The following is a 23084-nucleotide window of genomic DNA, read 5'->3' as shown; positions in this document are numbered from 1 at the left end:
TACTGCCCTGTCTCTCTACCCTTCTTCCCTCTTCGGTTCTCTTTATAATGGATAGACAGTACCCTTTCCCCGTCCCCTCTCCCTCAGGCGGACTCATCTGACACACTCATTAACAGGGGTGATGTCATCATTAGCAGCTCTTTGAGCTCACACAGGGCCATGCTCTGGCACAGTGACACCCTGTTAAACTCTCCATTTCACACCATCTTGGATCGGTCAGGAGCCATCTGACCCGTGCCAGACTAATACAGCACCTGTGGAGAGAAACACTGGTCTACAGCCCTGGACACACACACTCCTGTTAGATACACAGCCCCTCTTCTACCCCCTAGTATGTACAATGCAGGATTTCATTCCAGCCCAGCTCTAAAACACACCCGATTCAACTACTGTAACTAAGGTCTTGATGATTATGGAATGCTTGAATCGTGGTGCTGGGCTAGAACAAATACCTGCACCTCCTATAACTCTCCCAGGACAAGGGTTGGTGACCACAGCTGTCATATCTTAGCGTCACCACACTAAACTCACAGCATGGGGCCCAGTTCGATCGATATGAAGGACATATCACTGTTAGTTAATTTACTTTTTTCCTGCCTGGTTGGTCGATTACACAGTGACAGTGGAGGACCTCTGGACTGGAGTAATCAGTCTATAGCTGAACCCCCCCTCTGGGCGACAGGAGGTGGGCTGGAGGGAGTGGAGTGGAGTGGTGATTCAAGGACAATTCATTCTGTAGACATTGCACTGTACATGTAACTGCCAAAATAAAATGAACCACTTGAGTAAATAGGGTGCCATTTGTATGCAGCCCAGCTACAGTAGCTGTTGAAGAAAACAGTTAGCCTACTGTTAAGGGATTTCATCCACTCTGGGGTTTGAAAGGTCTGTGAGACTTTAGCCATTCAGTCAAAGTAGGCCTCACTTATTTGTTTGCCCACAGTGAATCCACAATAAACTGAAAAGTTTCAGCTGACATACTACAGTAAGTGTGAAGAAGTACTTTAGTATTTCAGATCATTCTGCACAATAGCAGCATGATCAGATGAGGGATAGATTCCCAGCCAACTACACTATACCCCACCGTGGGAAAGACATAATGCATTTGGGTACCCAAGTGTGGCTAATGGTGTTTCCTAATAGATCTAAGCCATTCTCCTTGATCTGAGAGTCAATGATAGACCGTCAGTAGCTATACCATAACTCACACTAATGCCTTAGTATAGACATGCAGACATGGATCCATTTGCTTCCTGTCAAGGTAAGGTCCAGGTAGCAGTGGCTCTCGGACACTGATCTAGGATCAGCTTACCATCCCACACATTCTACAATTAACCATTAGGCCTTAGAACACAAAACTGACCTGGGATCAGCGTCTGGGGACAACTTGATTATATACAGTTCATAATAGAGTTGTCAAGCTAGAGAAGGATACATCCCATTGGTTGTTTGTGTATGACATCATGGGAGTTGAGGGTTGGGTTGGGCGCTTCTGCTTTTAGCCTGACAGCAGTGCTAATGCACACTGAATTTTTCATATTTAAAAAAAAATCTAACACAAAACCTTTCCCCCTACTTCCCCTTTAACAGCCCTTGCTTCCAACATGTGACAATAAAACCTTTCCCGTTTTAAACCCCCTTCACAAGGGTCACACATTGATCATTCAGTTATTATTTTTTTTTTTTTCACCTTTATTTAACCAGGTAGGCCAGTTGAGACCAAGTTCTCATTTACAACTGCGACCTGGCCAAGATAGAGCAAAGCAGTGCAACAAAAACAACACAGAGTTACACAAAAACAAACGTACAGTCAATAACACAATAGAAAAGAAAAATAGAAAAATCGATGTAAAATGTGTGCAAATGTAGAAGAGTAGGGACGTAAGGCAATAAATAGGCCATAGAGGCGAAATAATGACAATTTAGCATGAATACTGGAGTGATAGATGTGCAGATGATGATGTGCAAGTAGAGATACTAGGGTGCAAAAGAGAAAGAAGGTAAGTAATAATATGGGGATGAGGTAGTTGGGTGTGCTATTTACAGATTGGCTGTGTACAGGTACAGTGATTGGTAAGCTGCTCTGACAGCTGATGCTTAAAGTTAGAGAGGGAGATATAAGACTCCAGCTTCAGATATTTTTGCAATTCGTTCCAGAGAACTGGAAGGAAAGGTGGCCAAAGGAAGTGTTGGCTTTGGGGATGACCAGTGCAATATACCTGCTGGAGCGAGTGCTACGGGTGGGTGTTGCTATGTTGACCAGTGAGCTGAGATAAGGCGGGGCTTTACCTAGCAAAGACTTATAGATGACCTGGAGCCAGTGGGTTTGGCGACGGATATGTAGTGAGGGCCAGCCAACGAGAGCATACAGGTCGCAGTGGTGGGTGGTATAAGGGGCTTTGGTGACAAAACGGATGGCACTGTGATAAACTACATCCAGTTTTCTGAGTAGAGTGTTGGGGCATATTTTGTGAATGACATCGTCGAAGTCAAGGATCGGTAGGATAGTCAGTTTTACCAGGGTATGTTTGGCAGCATGAGTGAATGAGGCTTTGTTGCGAAATAGGAAGCCGATTCTAGAATTCATTTTGGATTGGAGATGCTTAATGCGAGTCTGGAAGGAGAGTTTACAGTCTAACCAGACACCTAGGTATTTGTAGTTATCCACATATTCTAACTCAGAACCGTCCAGAGTAGTGATGCTAGTCGGGCGGGGGGGTGCGGGCAGCAATCGGTTGAAGAGCATGCACTTAGTTTTACTAGCATTTAAAAGCAGTTGGAGGCCACGGAAGGAGTGTTGTATGGCGTTGAAGCTCGTTTGGAGGTTTGTTAGCACAGTGTCCAATGAAGGGCCAGATGTATACAGAATGGTGTCGTCTGCGTAGAGGTGGATCAGAGAATCATCAGCAGCAAGAGCGACATCATTGATATATACAGAGAAAAGAGTCGGCCCGAGAATTTAACCCTGTGGCACCCCCATAGAGATTGCCAGAGGTCCGGACAACAGGTCCTCCAATTTGACACACTGAACTCTATCTGAGAAGTAGTTGATGAACCAGGCGAGGCAGTCATTTGAGAAGCCAAGGCTGTTGAGTCTGCCGATAATAATGTGGTGATTGACAGAGTCGAAAGCCTTGGGCAGGTCGATGAAGACGGCTGCAGTACTGTCTTTTATCGATGGCGGTTATGATATCGTTTAAGACCTTGAGCGTGGCTGAGGTGCACCCATGGCCAGCTCGGAAACCAGATTGCATAATGGAGAAGGTATGGTGGGATTCGAAATGGTCGGTGATCTGTTTATTAACTTGGCTTTCGAAGATTTTAGAAAGGCAGGGCAGGATGGATATAGGTCTATTACAGTTTGGGTCTAGAGTGTCTCCTCCTTTGAAGAGGGGGATGACCGCGGCAGCTTTTCAATCTTTGGGGATCTCAGACGATACGAAAGAGAGGTTGAATAGGCTAGTAATAGGGGTTGCAACAATTTCGGTGGATAATTTTAGAAAGAGAGAGTCCAGATTGTCTAGCCCAGCTGATTTGTAGGGATCCAGATTTTGCAGCTCTTCCAGAACATCAGCTGTCTGGATTTGGGTGAAGGAGAAGCAGGGGGAGGGGGGGGGGGGGGGGGGGGGGTTGGGCAAGTTGCTGCAGGGGGTGCTGAGATGTTGGCCGGGGCAGGGGTAGCCAGGTGGAAAGCATGGCCAGCCGTAGAAAAATGCTTATTGAAATGATCGATTATCGTAGATTTATCGGTGGTGACAGTGTTTCCTATCCTCAGTGCAGTGGGCAGCTGGGAGGAGGTGCTCTTATTCTCCATGGACTTTACAGTGTCCCAAAACTTTTTGGAATTAGTGCTACAGGAAGCAAATTTCTGTTTGAAAAAGCTAGCCTTAGCTTTCCTAACTGACTGAGTATATTGGCTCCTGACTTCCTTGAAAAGTTGCATATCGCAGGGGCTATTCGATGCTAATGCAGAACGCCACAGGATGTTTTTGTGTTGGTCAAGGGCAGTCAAGTCTGGGGTGAACCAAGGGCTATATCTGTTCTTAGTTCTACATTTTTTGAATGGGGCATGCTTATTTAAGATGGAGAGGAAAGCACTTTTGAAGAGCAACCAGGCATCCTCTACTGACGGAATGAGGTCAATATCCTTCCAGGATACCCGGGCCAGGTCGATTAGAAAGGCCTGCTCGCTGAAGTTTTTTATTCTTAATGCAAGAAGAGACAAGTAGCGAGACAATGCACTCCAATAAGCTCATTACACTATCACTGATAGCCTAGGGTTTATTGAACAATATAAAGACCATTGGACCATGTTATAGGATGGCGAGACGGATGGATTTAGGAAAATGTTGATGGTGAGAATATAGTCGATAACACAGCAGTACTCTAATTGGGTTAGGGCCACAAAGGTGTGTGTGTGTGTAATATGTATAGCAGAGAGGAATACGGGGCAGATTTAGATACAGGTGTGTGTATGTAGCATGATGTAATATGTGTGTAATGTATAGCTATAGAGTGAGGGAGGCTTTACAGGCTTAGATAAAGGAATGTATAGCAGAGAGGTGTAGATTGACCTGTCAATTGTAGATAGCCTGTTATTACTCCACCCAGCTCCTCCCAGACACTGGTGCACTTTACACAGGAAATGGAAAATGCTCACTTCAAGGACTCTTAACAGTTACTGATATTCCTTAAACACTTCTCTCCCTCTCTCTCTCCCTCCCTCCCTGGCCTTATACTCTCTCCCTCTCCATTTGAGATTGCATTTGCTAAGTGAAGTAGCTCTGTAAACATACAGCACAGTACATATACAGGGAGCTCCAAAAGTGTTGGGATAGTGAAACATTTTAAGTTATTTTGGCTCTGTACTCCAGCACTTTGGAATTGAAATTATACAAGTGCAGACTGTCAGTTATTGGGACAAATGCACTTAAATATGTATTAAAGTAGTACAAAGTTAAGTATTTGGTCCCATATTCCTAGCACACAATGACTATATCAAGCTTGTGACTACAAATTTGTTGGATGCATTTGCTGTTTGTTTTGGTTGTGTTTCATTTCTATTGGGCACAAAATAATCTGAATGGTAAATAATGTATTTTGTCATCTTGGAGTCACTTATACTGTAGAATATGTTTCTAAACACTTCTACATTAATGTGGATGTTACCATGACTACAGATAGTCCTGAATGAATCATGAATAATGATGAGTGAGAAAGTTATAGGCATGTCCCCACAAAAATGCTAACCTCCCCTGTTATTGTAATGGTGAGAGGTTAGCATGTCTTGGGGGTATGATATTTGTGCGTCTGTAACTTTCTTACTCATCATTATTCACGATTAATTCAGGACTGTCTGTAATCATGGTAGCATTAGTGACGATTTTAGCATGTAAATATTGGTGGGGCAAAAAAAATAAATGTGGGTTGCATGCCAGCAGAGCCACAACACAACACTAAACAATACATGAATTGCACTATAACGGTGACAAACGGTGCCCACAAACTGTTAGGGCCTACATAAAGCTGTCCCAACAGCAGAGTCCCAACAGCAGTCCCAATACCTTACCACTGCTACAGTTCATTCAGCCTCATTTACTGCCCTTAAAAAAACATAGCTGATATGGCTGACTTGCTTAAACAAATGTGGATTCTACTGACAATTGAGATGTACACACTATGGCATAAGGAGACGACAAGCGGATAAGAAGCAATCCATCATTTTGATTAAGACATTAATGAGCGAGAGACGACGGACATAGTCAATATAACTATTTGTTCAGCACTTTTGAAATGTACAGCGACATAATTCAGAACATGGGCTGTTCTTACATATAAACAGACAATGAAAGCTCTTACAATATTCGATTATTACATTTCTCTAAAACAGGTTATAGGCAAACAAGCATACACCGGCCACGAACGATGTGTTTACAATACCGCGTTGGTGAAAATAGACCAAATTATTAAGGTGAGGTAAATGGGCTACGAACAGCGTACTACACAACATACACTTAGTATTACTTTAGCTACAGTATACATATCTCTCTGGCATCCTATAAAATGTATGAAGCAGCACAAGACATTGTTGGACGTTGTGATGTGATTGAACAGGAAAGTGGTGAGGCGGTCCTTCATTGGCAAATTTTGTCATCAAAGAGAAAGATGCTGAACTTACGATTCCGAGTTGAATGACTGTTCAAAACGTATTATCCCAGTCGTAGCTCGTTTTTTCCCCAAGTTCCCTTGAACTCACAGTTAGCCACTGATTCCTTCCCAAACCCCTCACTGTTGAATTTGCGATTTCCAACTTGTTGTGTAATGTTTATGTCCAATGGCCGATCAGCACCGAGACGTTTATCTCTAATTTCTCTTCATATGACAAGGACTGAAAAAGATTTGATTGTCACTTGATTCATGGTGATGACTGCTAGCTAAGACTTTGGAAGTATGATGTTGACATGATCAGTCCAATCAAAGCTACTGTAGATATAACGCGATTTGATGTCATTCTTTCTGTAACCAATGACCTTGAGCCTTCTTGGACGGGCACTTCTAATATTAACTCTATGGCAGAACCCAAGGGGCAAAATTTTTCGCGCTCTAACCTTGAATTCGGGATGACGTAATGTCCCATGAGTGACAGAAAACTGAGCCAATCATGACAGAAAACAGAGCCAATCAGGCGCAACGCTCTGTATTTTCTGCCGGCTTGCCCCACCACCACAGAAAGCACTGAGCTAGGCTGAAACACCTGCATTTTGGAGCTGCCTTACTACAGGAAACAAAAAAGAGACCATGTTTGTATGCGGCTTTATTAACTCAATTACATATATATATATATATTTTTTTACATTGTTTGCAAACTGATATTTGACACGTATTAATGCCAAAATAATAGGCAAAACAGGCAAGCCCCCCAACACTTTTTTACCTAAAAGTGTTGGGCTCAAAACAGGTGGGGCTCTGCCCTGAATAACGGGTCACCACTGGGTAGCATCCACATGAATGTAGAAGTGTTTAGAAACATACTATGTTCTTATTTACAATAAAAGCGACTCCAAAATGACACAAAACATAATTTCCCATTCATTTCTACTGAACACAAAATAATCTGAAATTAAAGCTGACAGTCTACACTTCAACCTCATAGTAATTGTATCATTTCAAAGTGCTGGAGTACAGAGTCAAAACAAAAAAATTGTCACTGTCCCAATACTTTTGGAGCTCACTGTACTACATAGTACTATAGCCTACTCTTTGAAAACCACTTCCAATGAACAAATGAATGCACCATTTCCTGGATGGAGTGAGTGTACGTTATGTTCCCAAAGCAAATAAATAACATGAGTGGAGACTAAATATACCTCCCTTCAAAACGAATCTAATGGGCTACTGTGGAGCAAGCTGATTAACATTAAGTAGTGAGTAGATCTTTATTGCCAAGGCTGGTCCTTCTGGGTCATATCCTGCTTTTAACCAATGGCTATTAGATTATATTATACCAGGACTCAATTACCTAATGTTTTACAATCCGAAGAGCAGAAGACAGACTATGTCATTGTAGGTTAATGTCTGAATTAGAAAATGGTGGTTTAAATGCAGGCTTCAATTTGGCTAAGGGAAATATCTAGCATAACCACTTGGCACCTGGACATTCTCTTGAAGAAAGATATTATACATCGCAAATGTGTTATTATATATGGTCATTTTATCAATTGAACCTTTGTAATTAGAAATGTCCATTCCATTGATTAACTAATCAATCTGTGACTCATTCTGTACCACGACCACCACCAAAAGTGATCTTTTCCCTTTGCTTTTTCATGAGCATCCTTTCATCAAACCTGCTGATAGCAATTAGTGATGAAAGGTTTGCAGACCCAATAGTGCTTAGATACACTGACTCCTGCTACCTGTACACTGAGGAGACCTTGTGAGGTAATTGAGTTGATAATAACCAATCAGGCTTGTACATTCCCATGAAATAAATCTGACAGTCTAGCACAACACTACCATGATGAAAGCAGAGCATGCTATGATGAATCATTTATGACAGAGTCTCTCTTTTGCCCTTTCATCCAGGAAAGCTCAGAGAAGGAACACGGTGGTCATGGTGGACTGTTTCCAGTAAAGCTCAGAGAAGGTACACGGTGGTCATGGTGGACTGTTTCCAGTAAAGCTCACAGAGGGAAAACGGTGGTCATGGTGGACTGTTTCCAGTAAAGCTCAGAGAGGGAACACGGTGGTCATGGTGGACTGTTTCCAGTAAAGCTCAGAGAGGGAACACGGTGGTCATGGTGGACTGTTTCCAGTAAAGCTCACAGAGGGAACACGGTGGTCACGGTGGACTGTTTCCAGTAAAGCTCACAGAGGGAACACGGTGGTCATGGTGGACTGTTTCCAGTAAAGCTCAGAGAAGGAACACGGTGGTCATGGTGGACTGTTTCCAGTAAAGCTCAGAGAGGGAACACGGTGGTCATGGTGGACTGTTTCCAGTAAAGCTCACAGAGGGAACACGGTGGTCATGGTGGACTGTTTCCAGTAAAGCTCAGAGAAGGAACACGGTGGTCATGGTGGACTGTTTCCAGTAAAGCTCAGAGAGGGAACACGGTGGTCATGGTGGACTGTTTCCAGTAAAGCTCACAGAGGAAACACGGTGGTCACGGTGGACTGTTTCCAGTAAAGCTCACAGAGGGAACACGGTGGTCACGGGGACTGTTTCCAGTAAAGCTCACAGAGGGAACACGGTGGTCACGGTGGACTGTTTCCAGTAAAGCTCACAGAGGGAACACGGTGGTCACGGTGGACTGTTTCCAGTAAAGCTCAGAGAGGGAACACGGTGGTCACAGTGGACTGTTTCCAGTAAAGCTCACAGAGGGAACACGGTGGTCATGGTGGACTGTTTCCAGTAAAGCTCACAGAGGGAACACGGTGGTCATGGTGGACTGTTTCCAGTAAAGCTCACAGAGGGAACACAGGTCATGGTGGACTGTTTCCAGTAAAGCTCACAGAGGGAACACGGTGGTCATGGTGGACTGTTTCCAGTAAAGCTCACAGAGGGAACACGGTGGTCATGGTGGACTGTTTCCAGTAAAGCTCAGAGAAGGAACACGTGGTCATGGTGGACTGTTTCCAGTAAAGCTCAGAGAAGGAACACGGTGGTCATGGTGGACTGTTTCCAGTAAAGCTCAGAGAAGGAACACGGTGGTCATGGTGGACTGTTTCCAGTAAAGCTCAGAGAAGGAACACGGTGGACTGTTTCCAGTAAAGCTCAGAGAGGGAACACGGTGGTCATGGTGGACTGTTTCCAGTAAAGCTCAGAGAGGGAACACGGTGGTCATGGTGGACTGTTTCAAGTAAAGCTCAGAGTGGGAACACGGTGGTCATGGTGGACTGTTTCCAGCATGCATGTCTGTGCTAAAGTAGCTTTCCTTCTAAACTGAACCTGGTCTAAATGAGCAATGAGGAACAGAGTAGTCCAGCTCACAACACATCAAGGAAAACCTATAGAAGTGGTTGTTTGATACTTCCAATTTTAGCAGGTACTAACCCTGCATACTGCCATACGTCCCAAGTATAACTCTGCACCCCAAAGCCAACTGTCAGTCCCAATAAACCAATCAAAGTTTCAGTTTACGAAGTGACAGTTCATTCAGTTACTTCAGGTCCTAGGGAAGCTGATGAGGCAATTCTAGCTACGATGAGCTTTTCCCTGCTACACAAACTGGACCAGACCACCGTGTGAAAGACTACTACCCACAGGACTAGTAAAGGTAGGAAATCTACCTGTTCTCAAAGTGGTAAGGAAAACCTCTTATTACAGCGACGTGAGATAACTGTCAACAAACGGTCCAATCTAGAGAGATCATTCTGCGATCAGTTGAGCCCTTTCACCAGTAGCAGCGGTATGCCTGAGAAACCTAGTGATCGATAGGAGTTAATTGAGATGAAATTAGGTATTGAGCTGACTCTGATGGAAACCTAGACCAGATGAAAACTTTCTCCAAGGATCAGTGGCCATGGCCAAGGGGGAGAGAGGAGGAGAGGAGAGGGGGAGAGGGTGGAGAGGAGCAGAGAGAAATAGAGAGAGAACTGGGGGTGGTGTAGCAAATGGGGATGTGTGAAACTTACTCCTCAGCCTGAAGTGTCCCCACTTGCACCAGTGAATATATAGCTTTTCAGCAAGCAGTGTGACGTCCTTCACAGTATCACAGAAAACAGAATGAGGGGGGGGGGGGGGGGGGGGGGGGGAGAAGGGGAGATAGAGAGAGTGGAAGACGGGGTACTACAGCAAATGCTGAGCTGATTGACATCTAAATACACATGGTTTAAACTGACCTGAGATGTCTTAAAATGGCCTCACTGTGTGGCGTTATTGTTGCCATGCATACGACATATACAGAGTGGACAGGACAAGTCACAGGCATGCCTTCATTGTTGGCTGCCTACACCACGTCCAAACCAATCTAATAGCACTCCAGAATGTATGCCACACACACACACACACACACACACACGCACACGCACATGCACACACACGCACACACGCACACACAGACCTTCAGTTACTGTAAATGCATTATCAGCTGCCTACAGACACACCCATCTGTATTATAGCTAACAAACCAGTGAATGAATATTGCCATAGGGTTCCATACGGCAAAGAAAATACTGTTTGTTGCAGATTGACAGAGTATTTGTAAAAAATGTATTACACCTTGGCACAGCGTAGCTAATTAGCATGAATTGATTATTGAAATGAACAGGAATAAATGACTAACCATGGTAGTGAAGAACAGACTTGGGTTAAAATACTATTAAAATATCCCAATTACTTTTACATATATTTGAGGGTATTCAAAAATATATATTTTTCTTTGAAAAGAAAAGTAATTTTAATATATTTGGAAATACTCTTGGAAAGTATTTAAAAAATGTAAATACAGTACACTGACTCAAATACACTCTCATGCATTTACCCAGGTATTTGAAATGAGTATTTGGTCGACTATTTGGTTTATACAAAAAAGAAAAAGTACTTGTTTTGGGCTGTGTATTTGGAAATACTCAAATACTCAGATTTTTAAAAACTTTTACACCAGATACTCATATACAAATGTATTTGAACCCAGGTCTGATGGAGAAATATGTATTATGATTATATGTAGTGTAAAGGTGAAAAGGCTTGCTTTGATTAGACCAGTAATATAGCATTCTGGTTAAATCAAGTTCCATCAGGCTTGATGATGCCCTTGATTTGCTTTGTAACGTTGTTTTGTTTTGATATCAAACTCTAGTGAATTTGCAAATACTAACTGATTTACTGTGAAGCACGTGCTCACTGGGAACAATCAGAGAAAAAGATGTGGGGAAGAAGAGAGACGGACACCAATTCTGAACAGAGAACAAAGGAGAGAGAGAGAGAGAGAGAGAGAGAGAGAGAGAGAGAGAGAGAGAGAGAGAGAGAGAGAGAGAGAGAGAGAGAGAGAGAGAGAGAGAGAGAGAAAAAAATATGAGAACAGAGGACAGGGAGAAAAGTGAGAGAGAGAGAGAGAGAGTAACAGAGGATAGGAGAGAGAGCACTGTCCTCCTCCAATTATTTTAGAGAGGTGTGACTCTTAGAGTAGGACATAACTAACCCAAATGTGGGTGTGCCACTTAGCACTTAGTGAGTCTGCCAGTCAGATAGGGAATTGTGTACTAGAGTGGTACTAAGTACTGTATAACTTACACAATGTTCCACAGAACTACTTTTTGAATAGACGGATAACACTTCCCCCCATAGGCGTTCAAGTGTATTGCAGAATTCAGTATCTCTTTAAAAATCTGTTAAAATAGGCATGCAAAAGCTGTTTGACACATAATTAACAACCATAGTTTACATCCATCTACACACACAAAGTAGCCTACCACAGCAAACATATGATATTCCATTGCACCAAAATGCGCATCATTAGCACACCTTGGAAAGCCCATACCTGCGCGTCAGACTTGCGCATAGCATCAAGTTACTACGCTACTCCCTGCTCGGACAACAAAGACCTCTCCGTCCCCTCCCAGTTCTCTGCTGAGGCCTGTGTATCTCTGACAGACTCAGACCCGTGGTGTGGTGTCTGACTGGTGCCAACTTCTGTGGATGGGGGGATCTTGCTGACATCACCCATTCATTGGAAGGGATGTAGCCTACCCGCCTGGGGGGTAGAAGGAAGTTGGATTTGGAGGCTAACTAATAAATGCATGTTTACGAATACATTTCCAGGAAGCACTGAACTTATATCACATGCGCCAATGTTTATGGTTAACTTAGGGTGTTATTTAATAGCGTGTTTTAAGTGGTTGATACCTCTTGTAGCTGCTCCAGCTCCTGTCGGAGCCCCTCTTGCTCGGCCTCTAGATCCGAATATTGCTGCTTCAGGGTCTGGTTCTCCTCCAGAACCACCAGACCGCACTCCGCAGCCCGGATCTTCTCCCGGTTCGCCTCCGCCAGCTCACGGGTCAAACGCTCCACCTCTGCCCGGCACTGTTCCACCGTCTCCCCGCATCTTCCTCCAGCAGCCATCGCTCTCCCTCTCTTCCCCTTCTCTCCTCTTCTCCTCGCCCCTGCGTCGGATGGGCAGAGAAGCGGAGGAAGAAAAGAAAACAGATGTAGCCTACCGGACAACAATCCCCACACCTCCGTTGGAAGGAATCAGACGAGGAGTTTAAAAACGCATGAAAAGGGCGTTAACATCCCCGGAGCGAAATGATTGTGAACGAGAGATGAATCCCTCCATAGCTGATGTGTTGAATTAAACGGTTTCCCCTCTAGGCGTAGTAGGGTCCAGCATCACCCTTTTCCTCTTCTTTTTTTGCTTATTCATCGGGATGCGGACGCCATCTCTCTCTATTGCCATGAAGCAGCGGCAAGGTACACACAACTCTCGCCCATCCTTCTGCTGCCTATGGCTGTGACGTCGACCGTTCACCCGCACATCTCTCTCTCTGCTGTACCGTATGAATACTGCTCGTCACGCTGGGTTGGTCCACAGACAAGGAGGACCATGTTTATGTTGACGATGACATCTGTTGCTTTTACACCCTTTCTACACCGTTGGTGATCACGGTTATTAATAAACTAATGTGGCAAGAAAGCTATAGGCCTAATCATTTGTTTTATACCATCCCCCTACAACAGGGGTTCCCAATCCTTTTCACCCAAGGACTCCTGATATATCCCTATATATAGTCCCTATACAGTGCCTTCGGAAAGTATTCAGACCCCTTTACTTTTTCCACATTTTGTTATGTTACAGCATTAAACTAAAATGGATTAAATAAAAACAATGAATCAGTAATCTACACACAATACCCCAATGACAAAGCAAAAACATGTGTTTAGAAATGTTTGCAAATGTATTAAAAAAATAAAATGATTTACATAATTATTCAGACCCTTTGCTATGACACTCAAAATTGAGCTCAGGTGCATCCTGTTTCATTTGATCATCCTTCAGATGTTTCTACAACTTGATTGGAGTCCACCTGTGGTAAATTCAATTGATTGGACATGATTTGGAAAGGCACACACCTGTCTATATAAGGTCCCACCCACAGTTGACAGCGCATGTGAGAGCAAAAACCAAGCCATGAGTTTGAAGGAATTGTCTGTAGAGCTCCGAGACAGGATTGTGTCAAGGCACAGATCTGGGGAAGGGTACCAAAAAATGTCTGCATGATTGAAGGTCCCCAAGAACAGAGTGGCCTCTGTCATTCTTAAATGGAAGAAGTTTGGAACCACCAAGACTCTTCCTAGAGCTTGCCGCCCAGCCAAACTGAGCAATCGAGAGAGAATGGCCTTGGTCAGGGAGGTGACCAAGAACCCGATGGTCACTCTGACAGAGCTCTAGAGTTCCTCTGTGGAGATGGGAGAACATTCCAGAAGGACAAACGTCTCTGCAGCACTCCACCAATCAGGCCTTTATGGTAGAGCGGCCAGACGGAAGCCACTCCTCAGTAAAAGGCATATGACAGTCCGCTTGGAGTTTGCCAATAGGCACCTAAGAAATCTCTGACCATGAGAAACACGATTCTGATGAAACCAAGATTAAACTCTTTGGCGTGAATGCCAAGTGTCACATTTGGAGGAAACATGACACCATCCCTACAGTGAGGCATGGTGGTGGCAGCATCATGCTGTGTGGATGTTTTTCAGCGGCAGGGACTGGGAGACTAGTCAGGATCGAGGGAATGATGAACAGAGCAAAGTACAGAGAGATCCTTGATGAAAACCTGCTCCAGAGCGCTCAGGGCCTCAGACTGGGGACAAGATTCACCTTCCAACAGGACAGCGACCCTAAGCACACAGCTAAGACAACGCAGGAGTGGCTTCGGGACAAGTCTCTTAATGTCCTTGAGTGGCCCAGCCAGTGCCTGGACTTGAACCCGATCGAACATCTCTGGAGAGACCTGAAAATAGCAGTGCAGCAACACTCCCCATCCAACCTGATAGAGCTTGAGAGGATCTGCAGAGAAGAATGGGAGAAACTCCCCAAATACAGGTGTGCCAAGCTTGTAGCGTCATACCCAAGAAGTTTCGAGGCTGTAGTAATCGCTGCCAAAGGTGCTTCAACAAAGTATTGAGTAAAGGGTCTGAATACTTATGTAAATGTAATATTTCATTTTTTTATTTATATTTTTCGGGTATAACATTCATTAACCTGTTTATCATTATGGGGTATTGTGTGTAGATTGAGGAGGAGGAAAAAAACGATTTAATTGTAAAGTCAAGGGGTCTGAATACTTTCCGAAGGCACTGTATATGGTCCCTATTGGGACCCCTGGTATATTTTAGTCTATATCCTAAGTTGTCAACTGCAATGCCCCTATGATGTTCATTTATAAGTGGCTCCAGATAGGCCACTAATACAAATCATAGTGAGAAAGATGACAGGAAACAATATCATGTTTGAGCCAGGAGAGGAAACGAAAGTGGAGATAGCATCTCTACAGTAGCTTATTCTAAGTCCTACAGCACCACCACCTGTTCAAACCAGGAACACAGCAATAAGGTCTCACAGCTGCGATAACCTTATTGAACCACAGGAGGACACACATGCCAAGCTCATCAAAATATATGTCCAATTTATTTTAAAATATGAGTTTGAATGATCCATCTTTGTAATGTTTATCAGCTTTCAGTAGCCTACTTCAGTCCATTAGCTATTTTTATTGTTTCCTGATATACATTTGAAAATTAAGTGATATAGCAACAAGCACATCTTATTTAAAAATAAATCAATACATTAATATATTATATATATAATATATTAATGTATTGATATATTATATATATATAATATATATATATATAATATATTAATGTATTGATTTACAAGCACATCTTATTTAAAAATAAATCAATACATTAATATATTATATATATATATATATATATATATATATATATATATATATAATATATATATATATATAATATATTAATGTATTGATTTACAAGCACATCTTATTTAAAAATAAATCAATACATTAATATATTATATATATATATATATATAATATATATATATATATAATATATTAATGTATTGATTTATTTTTAAATAAGATGTGCTTGTTGCTATATCACTTAATTTTCAAATGTATATCAGGAAACAATAAAAATAGCTAATGGACTGAAGTAGGCTACTGAAAGCTGATAAACATTACAAAGATGAATCATTCAAACTCATATTTTAAAATAAATTGGACATATATTTTGATGAGCTTGGCATGTGTGTCCTCTATATATATATATATATATATATATATATATATATATATATATATACAGTGTACCACTCACTGTTCACACCATAATAAACCAGTTATACAGAACTGTAAAATAAAAATGAAATGTTCCTCCATTTGGAATGCATGACTTTGATCTTTGGATGTTGGTTAAAGCTCAGCACTTCAGGCATTTCAGAAACACACCAAACAAATTCTTGGAAAATTCAATAACACCCACAGAAATCTGCCAGCCTTTGGCCAAACTGGTGTGTGTGTGTTCTAACGTTAGCCTGTGGACGGAGACACATCTTAGCTCGTCTGATAAGACTGTTATAACACAGGGTTCACCCGAATGCTAAGCGCCTGAAAATACAGATAAGAGGGGGTCAAAAGTTCAGCAGAGGGAAGAAATGTTGTTGAGTCAAAGCAAGTGCGCCTTCGTAAATAGGCTACAGCTTTTTCTAACCTGGTCAGGTGAAGGATGGAACAAACCACCTCAGTGAAATATTTCAATCAGGGTTCCTCAACACCAGCCCTGAGGCCTCACAGCACAGGGCTGCACCTGTTGACTCCAGCCCATTCATTGACTCTGACACACCCGATTCAATTCAATTCAACTAATCATCAAGCCATTGACCAGTTGTTTCCCTAGGACTGGAGTTGAGAAACTTTTAGAGTGGCTTGCGAAAGTTTGGAGGTTTTGTATAATTTGATTTACACAACATGCCTACCACTTTGAAGATGCAAAATATTTTTCATTGTGAAACAAACAAGAAATAAGACCAAAAAAACAGAACTTGAGCGTGCATAACTATTCACCCCCCAAAGTCAATACTTTGTAGAGCCACCTTTTGCAGCAATTACATCTGCAAGTCTCTTGGGGTATGTCTCTATAAGCTTGGCACATCTAGCCACTGGGATTTTTGCCCATTCTTCAAGGTAAAACTGCTCCAGTACCTTCAAGTTGGATGGGTTCTGCTGGTGTACAGCAATCTTTAAGTCATACCACAAATTTCTCAATTGGATTGAGGTCTGGGCTTTGACTAGGCTATTCCAAGACATTTAAATGTTCCCCTTAAACCACTCGAGTGTTGCTTTAGCAGTATGCTTAGGGTCATTGTCCTGCTGGAAGGTGAACCTCTGTCCCAGTCTCATGGGGTGGCAGCGTAGCCTAGTGGTTAGAGCGGTGGACTAGCAACCAAAAGGTTGCAAGTTCAAATCCCCGAGCTGACAAGGTATAAATCTGTCAAGGCAGTTAACCCATTGTTCCAAGCCTGTCATTGAAAATAAGAGTTTGTTCTTAATTGACTTGCCTAGTTAAAAAAAAGGGGTCACAGACCACTTTTCCATTATTACATTTTTTTTGTATTTTTTGAAACAAGTAATTTTTTCCATTTCACTTCACCAATTTGGACTATTTTGTGTAAGTCGGAATGAAATCCAAATAAAAATCAATTTAAATTACAGGTTGTAATGCAACAAAATTGGAAAAACACCAAGAGGGATGAATACTTTTGCATGGCACTGTAGATGATCATGTGTTCAGTTGGGATGACATTTCCAGAACTTGCAGTTAAAAACATAATTCTCAGAGATCTACTGATCTACTCTATTTCTGTCTGCAACACTGAAACATTGAACCATCTTACACAATTGTTTTATGATGACTCTATACCTGGTAGTGTGTGTGTGTGTGTCTCAGATGATGACTGTACACATGCCCTGCCCTCAGATTCACCCCAGGTGAATTAAGATAAGGTAGTACCATATATGTAGAGTGCAATAAATCAATTGAGTAATAATCTGAAATCTCAACACAGTATCCCTTTTATAGGCCCCATATCATCTGAAATAACCCTCTCTCTCTCTCTCTCCCTCTCTCTCTCTCTTTATTTCTCTCTCTCTCTCCCTATCTTTCTTTCTCCCAAACTCTGGCACCGTATGTGTGGGCTACATGTAGTTTATTGAGATTCTACTATAAATACCTCATGATAATATATAATGGTTTCCTTGGCAATCGTCACCCATAAATGTTCATTGTTTAAAGACTCCAGAACATTGTCCTATTAATCATATCATATCACATAAACTACTTTACCTTTTGAGAGGACTACTCAGATTCAAGGAACTATATGGTTGACTCTGGAAATGACGTAATACTGATGATGATGACTGAGTCAGAGTGTTTCTCAGAATCCCAGAGAACCCAGGATCAGTCTGGGACATGTGTCTCCAACTCTCCCACTCTGGTCCTGGAGAGCTACTAGGTGTTTCATTCCAGCCCTACAATAACACACCTGATTCAGCTAATCATGCTCAGACTGAAGACCTTTATTTACGATACTTTGTATGAAATGAATGAAAATAGCCGATTTCTGAATGAGTAGAATTGTTTTACGTACAGAAAACACATATGTACAGGGACAGACATATTTGACATACAAGACATCCGGTGTGTGTGTCTGTCAGCTGAGTGTGTGTCCAGGTATGGTGTGTGTCATTGGGGTCAACTAGGACTGGGCTGGGAGGGGAAGCAGGTAGGGCTCAGAGTAGGGTACCAGGGCTGGGTGGAGCTTGGGCAGGAAGTTCAGGTAAACACCAATGGGATGGTAGGGTGGCCTGGAGATGAAGAGCTTGTGCTGTAGTGGGTGTGGCCTGGTTTGGACTGACCTCTCTAGCACCTCTAGCTGGACCGAGGTGAATGTGGTTCGTACCCGCCGACTGCTGCTCCGTGACACTACTCCAAACAAAACATACACACACACACACACACACACACACACACACACACACACACACACACACACACACACACACACACACACACACACACACACACACACACATACACACACACAATTTATTCCTTTCGAAATGGAAAGCAGATATTTAGCAAACTCTGTAAATGTGTTTGGCCGTTTAGCTAAATATGGCACTTAAAGTCTACAGTATTTACAGGTAACTATCCAAATACAATTAGACCTTGACAGTTACAGAAACGGTTATGACAGGAAATAAGTTATTATTTGTGCACTAAATATACAGGGGGTAACACATTTGCGGAACATTTTTGTCCTTAGGTGAAGGTTAAAACAACCCATAGCTATAGTGTATGTCTCAAGTGTATTTCTAATCATAATTGTTTTTGTTTATTGTCTTTTTTTTAATGTTCCTCCAGAATGGAATTTGCAGTAATCCAATTCCCCCAAGCGGCTTTTCAGAAAAGACGGAGCGTTGAGCGTTTATGGATCACGAACAAGACATTTTTCAACATCAACATCAAAGCACCACCATATAAAAGGGTAGAAAAAAAAGCACGAAACCATAAAACAACCTCTGACTCTTGCCTCTGCAGTGACTGAGCTTAAGTACACCGGAGAGTATAGAAACACTTAGCCAGAACAACCTTAAACCTTCTTCAAATAAAATATAAAGCACCCTTTCCTCATTCAACACTGTTACAATGCCATTTACTCACTCTGTTTCCAAACTCTGAGTTAAACTCTACAGTTTAGAAGGCTGTAGCACAAGAAACACAATCTACACTATTGAACACATAATGTCCTTATCTATTGATCTTGCTTCATTCAAATGAGTTTCCCACTTGTATTTTGGGAATTCAAGTTTTCTACTGCTACTAATAAGGTCATTTATCAGATACTTTGATCAAAACCGCAGCATACAGTTAATCAAATCCACAGCGTGCTCCAACAAACCGAGCCTTTGGAACCACTGACTAAACACACCTGGGCATCTGTTGACTTTAGGCTCTTGCTCAGCGGTGGTCTTCACACACACAGACCCCGTCTCTCCCGCCATGCCCCCCCTCTCCTCCTCTCCTCCGCCCCCCCTCTCCTCCCCATCCAGACACGGTGTTCTCCTCAGGATCCGCTCGATGGAGTGAGACAACACCTTGGGGGGACACACACTCTGGAGTCTGTCTCTGTGAGCCTCCATGGTGCACTGACATATCCTGCACCACCGGCCTATCTGGTTCCCCTCCACTGACTTCCAGTCTCCTCCGTAGAGGGTGACCCAGCCTGCTAATCAGAGCTCTGTAGACGGGGTACAACTGTCTCCTTGTTGCACCTCCTGGTTCCCTCACTGGTTGTCTGTAGTCTAGAATTCAGACTTGCTTCTCTCTGTGTCTCTCGCTCTCTCTCTCTCTCTCTCTCTCTCTCTCTCTCTCTCTCTCTCTCTCTCTCTCTCTCTCTCACTCTCTCGCTGTCTTGTTCTATCGCTCTTTTCTTCTCGGTCTCTCTCTTCCTCCCTTTGTATCTGTATACCTCCTTCTGTCTGTTTCTCTATGTCTCTTTCTGTCCAGCCTGTTCTCTCGCCGTAGGTCGATTTCTGTCTGTCTATCTTCCTTCCTAGTCTCTCTACCTCTCTGTCATGTAACTCCTATCAGGTGTCATAACTGTGTCCCCAGGTAAAGACAGATAGGGTCTGTAGGCTAATACAGTGGATCATTAGGATCAATAGAAGGAGGAGCAGGTTTACTGTGTAACTCACACACTGCCATAAACTCCTTTACCTTGACAGCTGACTGTTCTCATTCAATGTCGAGAAACGTTGAAGATGATCATTTGATCATTTAAGACTCAGGAGTGTAGCTAAGCTATAAAGGGTAGCATTCTGTTTCTGCTCGGGCAGAATTCTTTGTTGTTGACATGCCACAAAGTTGGCTACAGCAGAAAGAGATTTAGCAACCAGAGTTAAGCCAGCTAAACCTCTTTGCCAAACTCATAAACATCCCCGGAATGATATTCCATTTTCCGAGGTGTCCTTGTGTTTAATTGCAAAATGAGTCAAAATGAATGATACCTCATAATGAGGATGGGGCTACTAGAAAAGGCCAGAAAAGATCAATGTGTTCATTGATCATCGTAGCGTTTTGGCTCATGTGTTTACGTGTTGTGTTGGTTTACGATGCGCAATTAGCTAACTTAATAACACTATCTATCTACGGAAGAGTTGGTGGCCTTTTGGTGAACTCTGGCTGCGTATCAATAGTCTAAATTGGCTTCCTCTCCTCCTCTCCTCATCTTCTCTCATTCCTTTGCACCCATATGGAAGATTTGTTCTGTTTGGGGCGAACACCTGATAGGTAAACATTGTTATGCTGCTTTCGTCTATTCTGTCTCCTTCAATGCATACGAAGGGGAGAAGGGGAGACGAGGAGAGGAAGCCAATTTAGACTTTTGAGATGCACCCTCTATCCAGTGATAGGCTCTGCAGTTAGGACCTGATTTAGGTGGGGTTTTATAGCACCTCCATGTGGTCATTAGAAAGAAAGTCACTGTTTATGGAGCACTTCTAACACAATTAAAATGAGTTCTACTCTGTCTCTTGTATCCATAAGTCAACACTACAACAGACGTCCAGGAAATGACGTTACTATTCATGTTGGGCTCCCGAGTGGCGCAGCGGTCTAAGGCACCGCATCTCAGTGCTAAAGGCATCACTACAGACACCCTGATTTGATTCCAGGCTGTATCACAACCGTCCGTGATTGGGAGTCCCATAGGGCGGCGCACAATTGGCCCAGCGTCATCCGGGTTTGGCAGGTGTAGGCCGTCATTGTAAATAAGAATTTGTTCTTAACCGACTTGCCTAGTTAAATAAAGGTTAAATAAATAAAAAATGTTACACAGAGCTGATTCCCAGAACCCCACAGGAACTTTGGGAGCTACTTCCTACTTAGGGACTCAGTCTGGAAACACAGAATAAAGTAGAGAGAGGAAAGAGAAAAGTTGTTTTGGGAAAAGCAATGTGGGAAGTGTATTCATATATATTTCAGAGAGAGAGTGGAGGGGGGAGTATTTATTCTGTTAAGGATGCATGGGGGTGTGTGTGTGTGTCTGTGTGTGTGTGTGTCTGTGTGTGTGTGTGTGTGTGTGTGTGTCTGTGTGTCTGTGTGTGTGTGTGTGTGTGTGTGTGTGTGTGTGTGTGTGTGTGTGTGTGTGTGTGTGTGTGTGTGTGTGTGTGTGTGTGTGTGTGCGATACATCTAAAATTCTGGGTGGATATTTTGGAGAGAAAGATGGTCCTGAATAACAATTGTGTTCTTACAATTACTGCACCTCTAGATGGCAGCCTTATACACCAAACCACCATAGCTCACTCCAACTACACTCGGAGAGGCAGTGTCCACTGTGCTAAAACAGAGAAGAGAGAGAGAGAGAGAGAGAGAGAGAGAGAGAGAGAATGTCATTAATCACTTGGACTAGTCGGGACAGGAGGGAACATCTTTAGCAGAAGCTTATCATCTGTGCTCCTCTCTCTCTCTCTCTCTCTCTCTCTCTCTCTCTCTCTCTCTCTCTCTCTCTCTCTCTCTCTCTCTCTCTCTCTCTCTCTCTCTCTCTCTCTCTCTCTCTCAATTAAATGCAATTAAATTCAAGGGATATATTGGCATGGGAAACATATTTTAACATTGCCAAAGCAAATGAAGTACAAAAGTTAAATAAACAATAAAAAATGATCAGTAAACATTACACTCACAAAAGTTCCAAAAGAATAAAGACATTACTTGTTAGATATTACTGAACTGTCAAAACTAGAAGCACAAGCATTTCGCTACACTCACATTGACATCTGCCAACCATGTGTATGTGACAAATCAAATTTGATTTGATTTTGACATTTCATACATGATCCCACATTCTCCATTTGTCCTCACTGTTACATCATCATCCAGGTTTATCTGACCAGGCAAACTAATCAATGCAGAAAGGAGCAGATGTCCTATCACCAGGCCCACAGATTCACAAATAGATTGCATTGGCCTAGTGAGGCTGTACAGGCTTCTCAAGGGAGTTCTCTCTTTCTCAACCCTTCTGTCCCTTGTTTAAGGAGAGATAGATAGCACAGTGAATGAGGGACTCTCTCTCATCTCTTAGTCTCTCTCTCCTTTCCCTCCGTGTAGTAGATATAATCATTGTGAATAGTGCGTAGTAGTTGGATGATAATGGGTGAGGCCAGAGAGAGAGAGAGAGAGAAATAAAGAGAGAAAGAGGTTAGAGGAGTAGAGTACTTGTGTTATCATATGATACTGTCTTACAGGGGGAAGAGAGAGAGAGAGCAAACTGGTCTCAGAGCAAAACGTATTATATTTTTGTCAAATCCATGCCACTCCATTTAGTATGCTATGTTACTTTACATTAGGTTAAATGACATTGGCCTACAAATGTAATTGCAGTCACACAATATATTACGAATTGTAGGACGTAGTGTATCGTACATCTTGATTGCACCAGTTTGCTTTGACCTGTTTAGTGATATATTACATTCGACTGCTTTATTATGATATGCTACA

The 23084-nt window shown here is 42.6% G+C and overlaps 1 protein-coding gene across 1 annotated transcript in view; it reads right to left on the bottom strand.

Moving 5' to 3' along the window:
• The window catches only part of LOC120049082 (protein bicaudal D homolog 1-like), a 29541-nt gene extending 16979 nt beyond the window's left edge, over nucleotides 1–12562 (bottom strand). The window contains exon 1 of the mRNA XM_038995328.1: nucleotides 12347–12562. Within this exon, the coding sequence (XP_038851256.1) occupies nucleotides 12347–12562 (216 nt within the window). The remainder of the gene's footprint in view (nucleotides 1–12346) is intronic.
• Between the last annotated feature and the right edge of the window lie 10522 nt (nucleotides 12563–23084).

The sequence above is a fragment of the Salvelinus namaycush genome, chromosome 6 (assembly GCF_016432855.1).
Source record: "Salvelinus namaycush isolate Seneca chromosome 6, SaNama_1.0, whole genome shotgun sequence".
Classification (NCBI taxonomy): Eukaryota; Metazoa; Chordata; class Actinopteri; order Salmoniformes; family Salmonidae; genus Salvelinus; species Salvelinus namaycush.
Note: the sequence above shows the minus strand (reverse complement) of the source record. Positions and strands in the feature narration are given on the sequence as shown.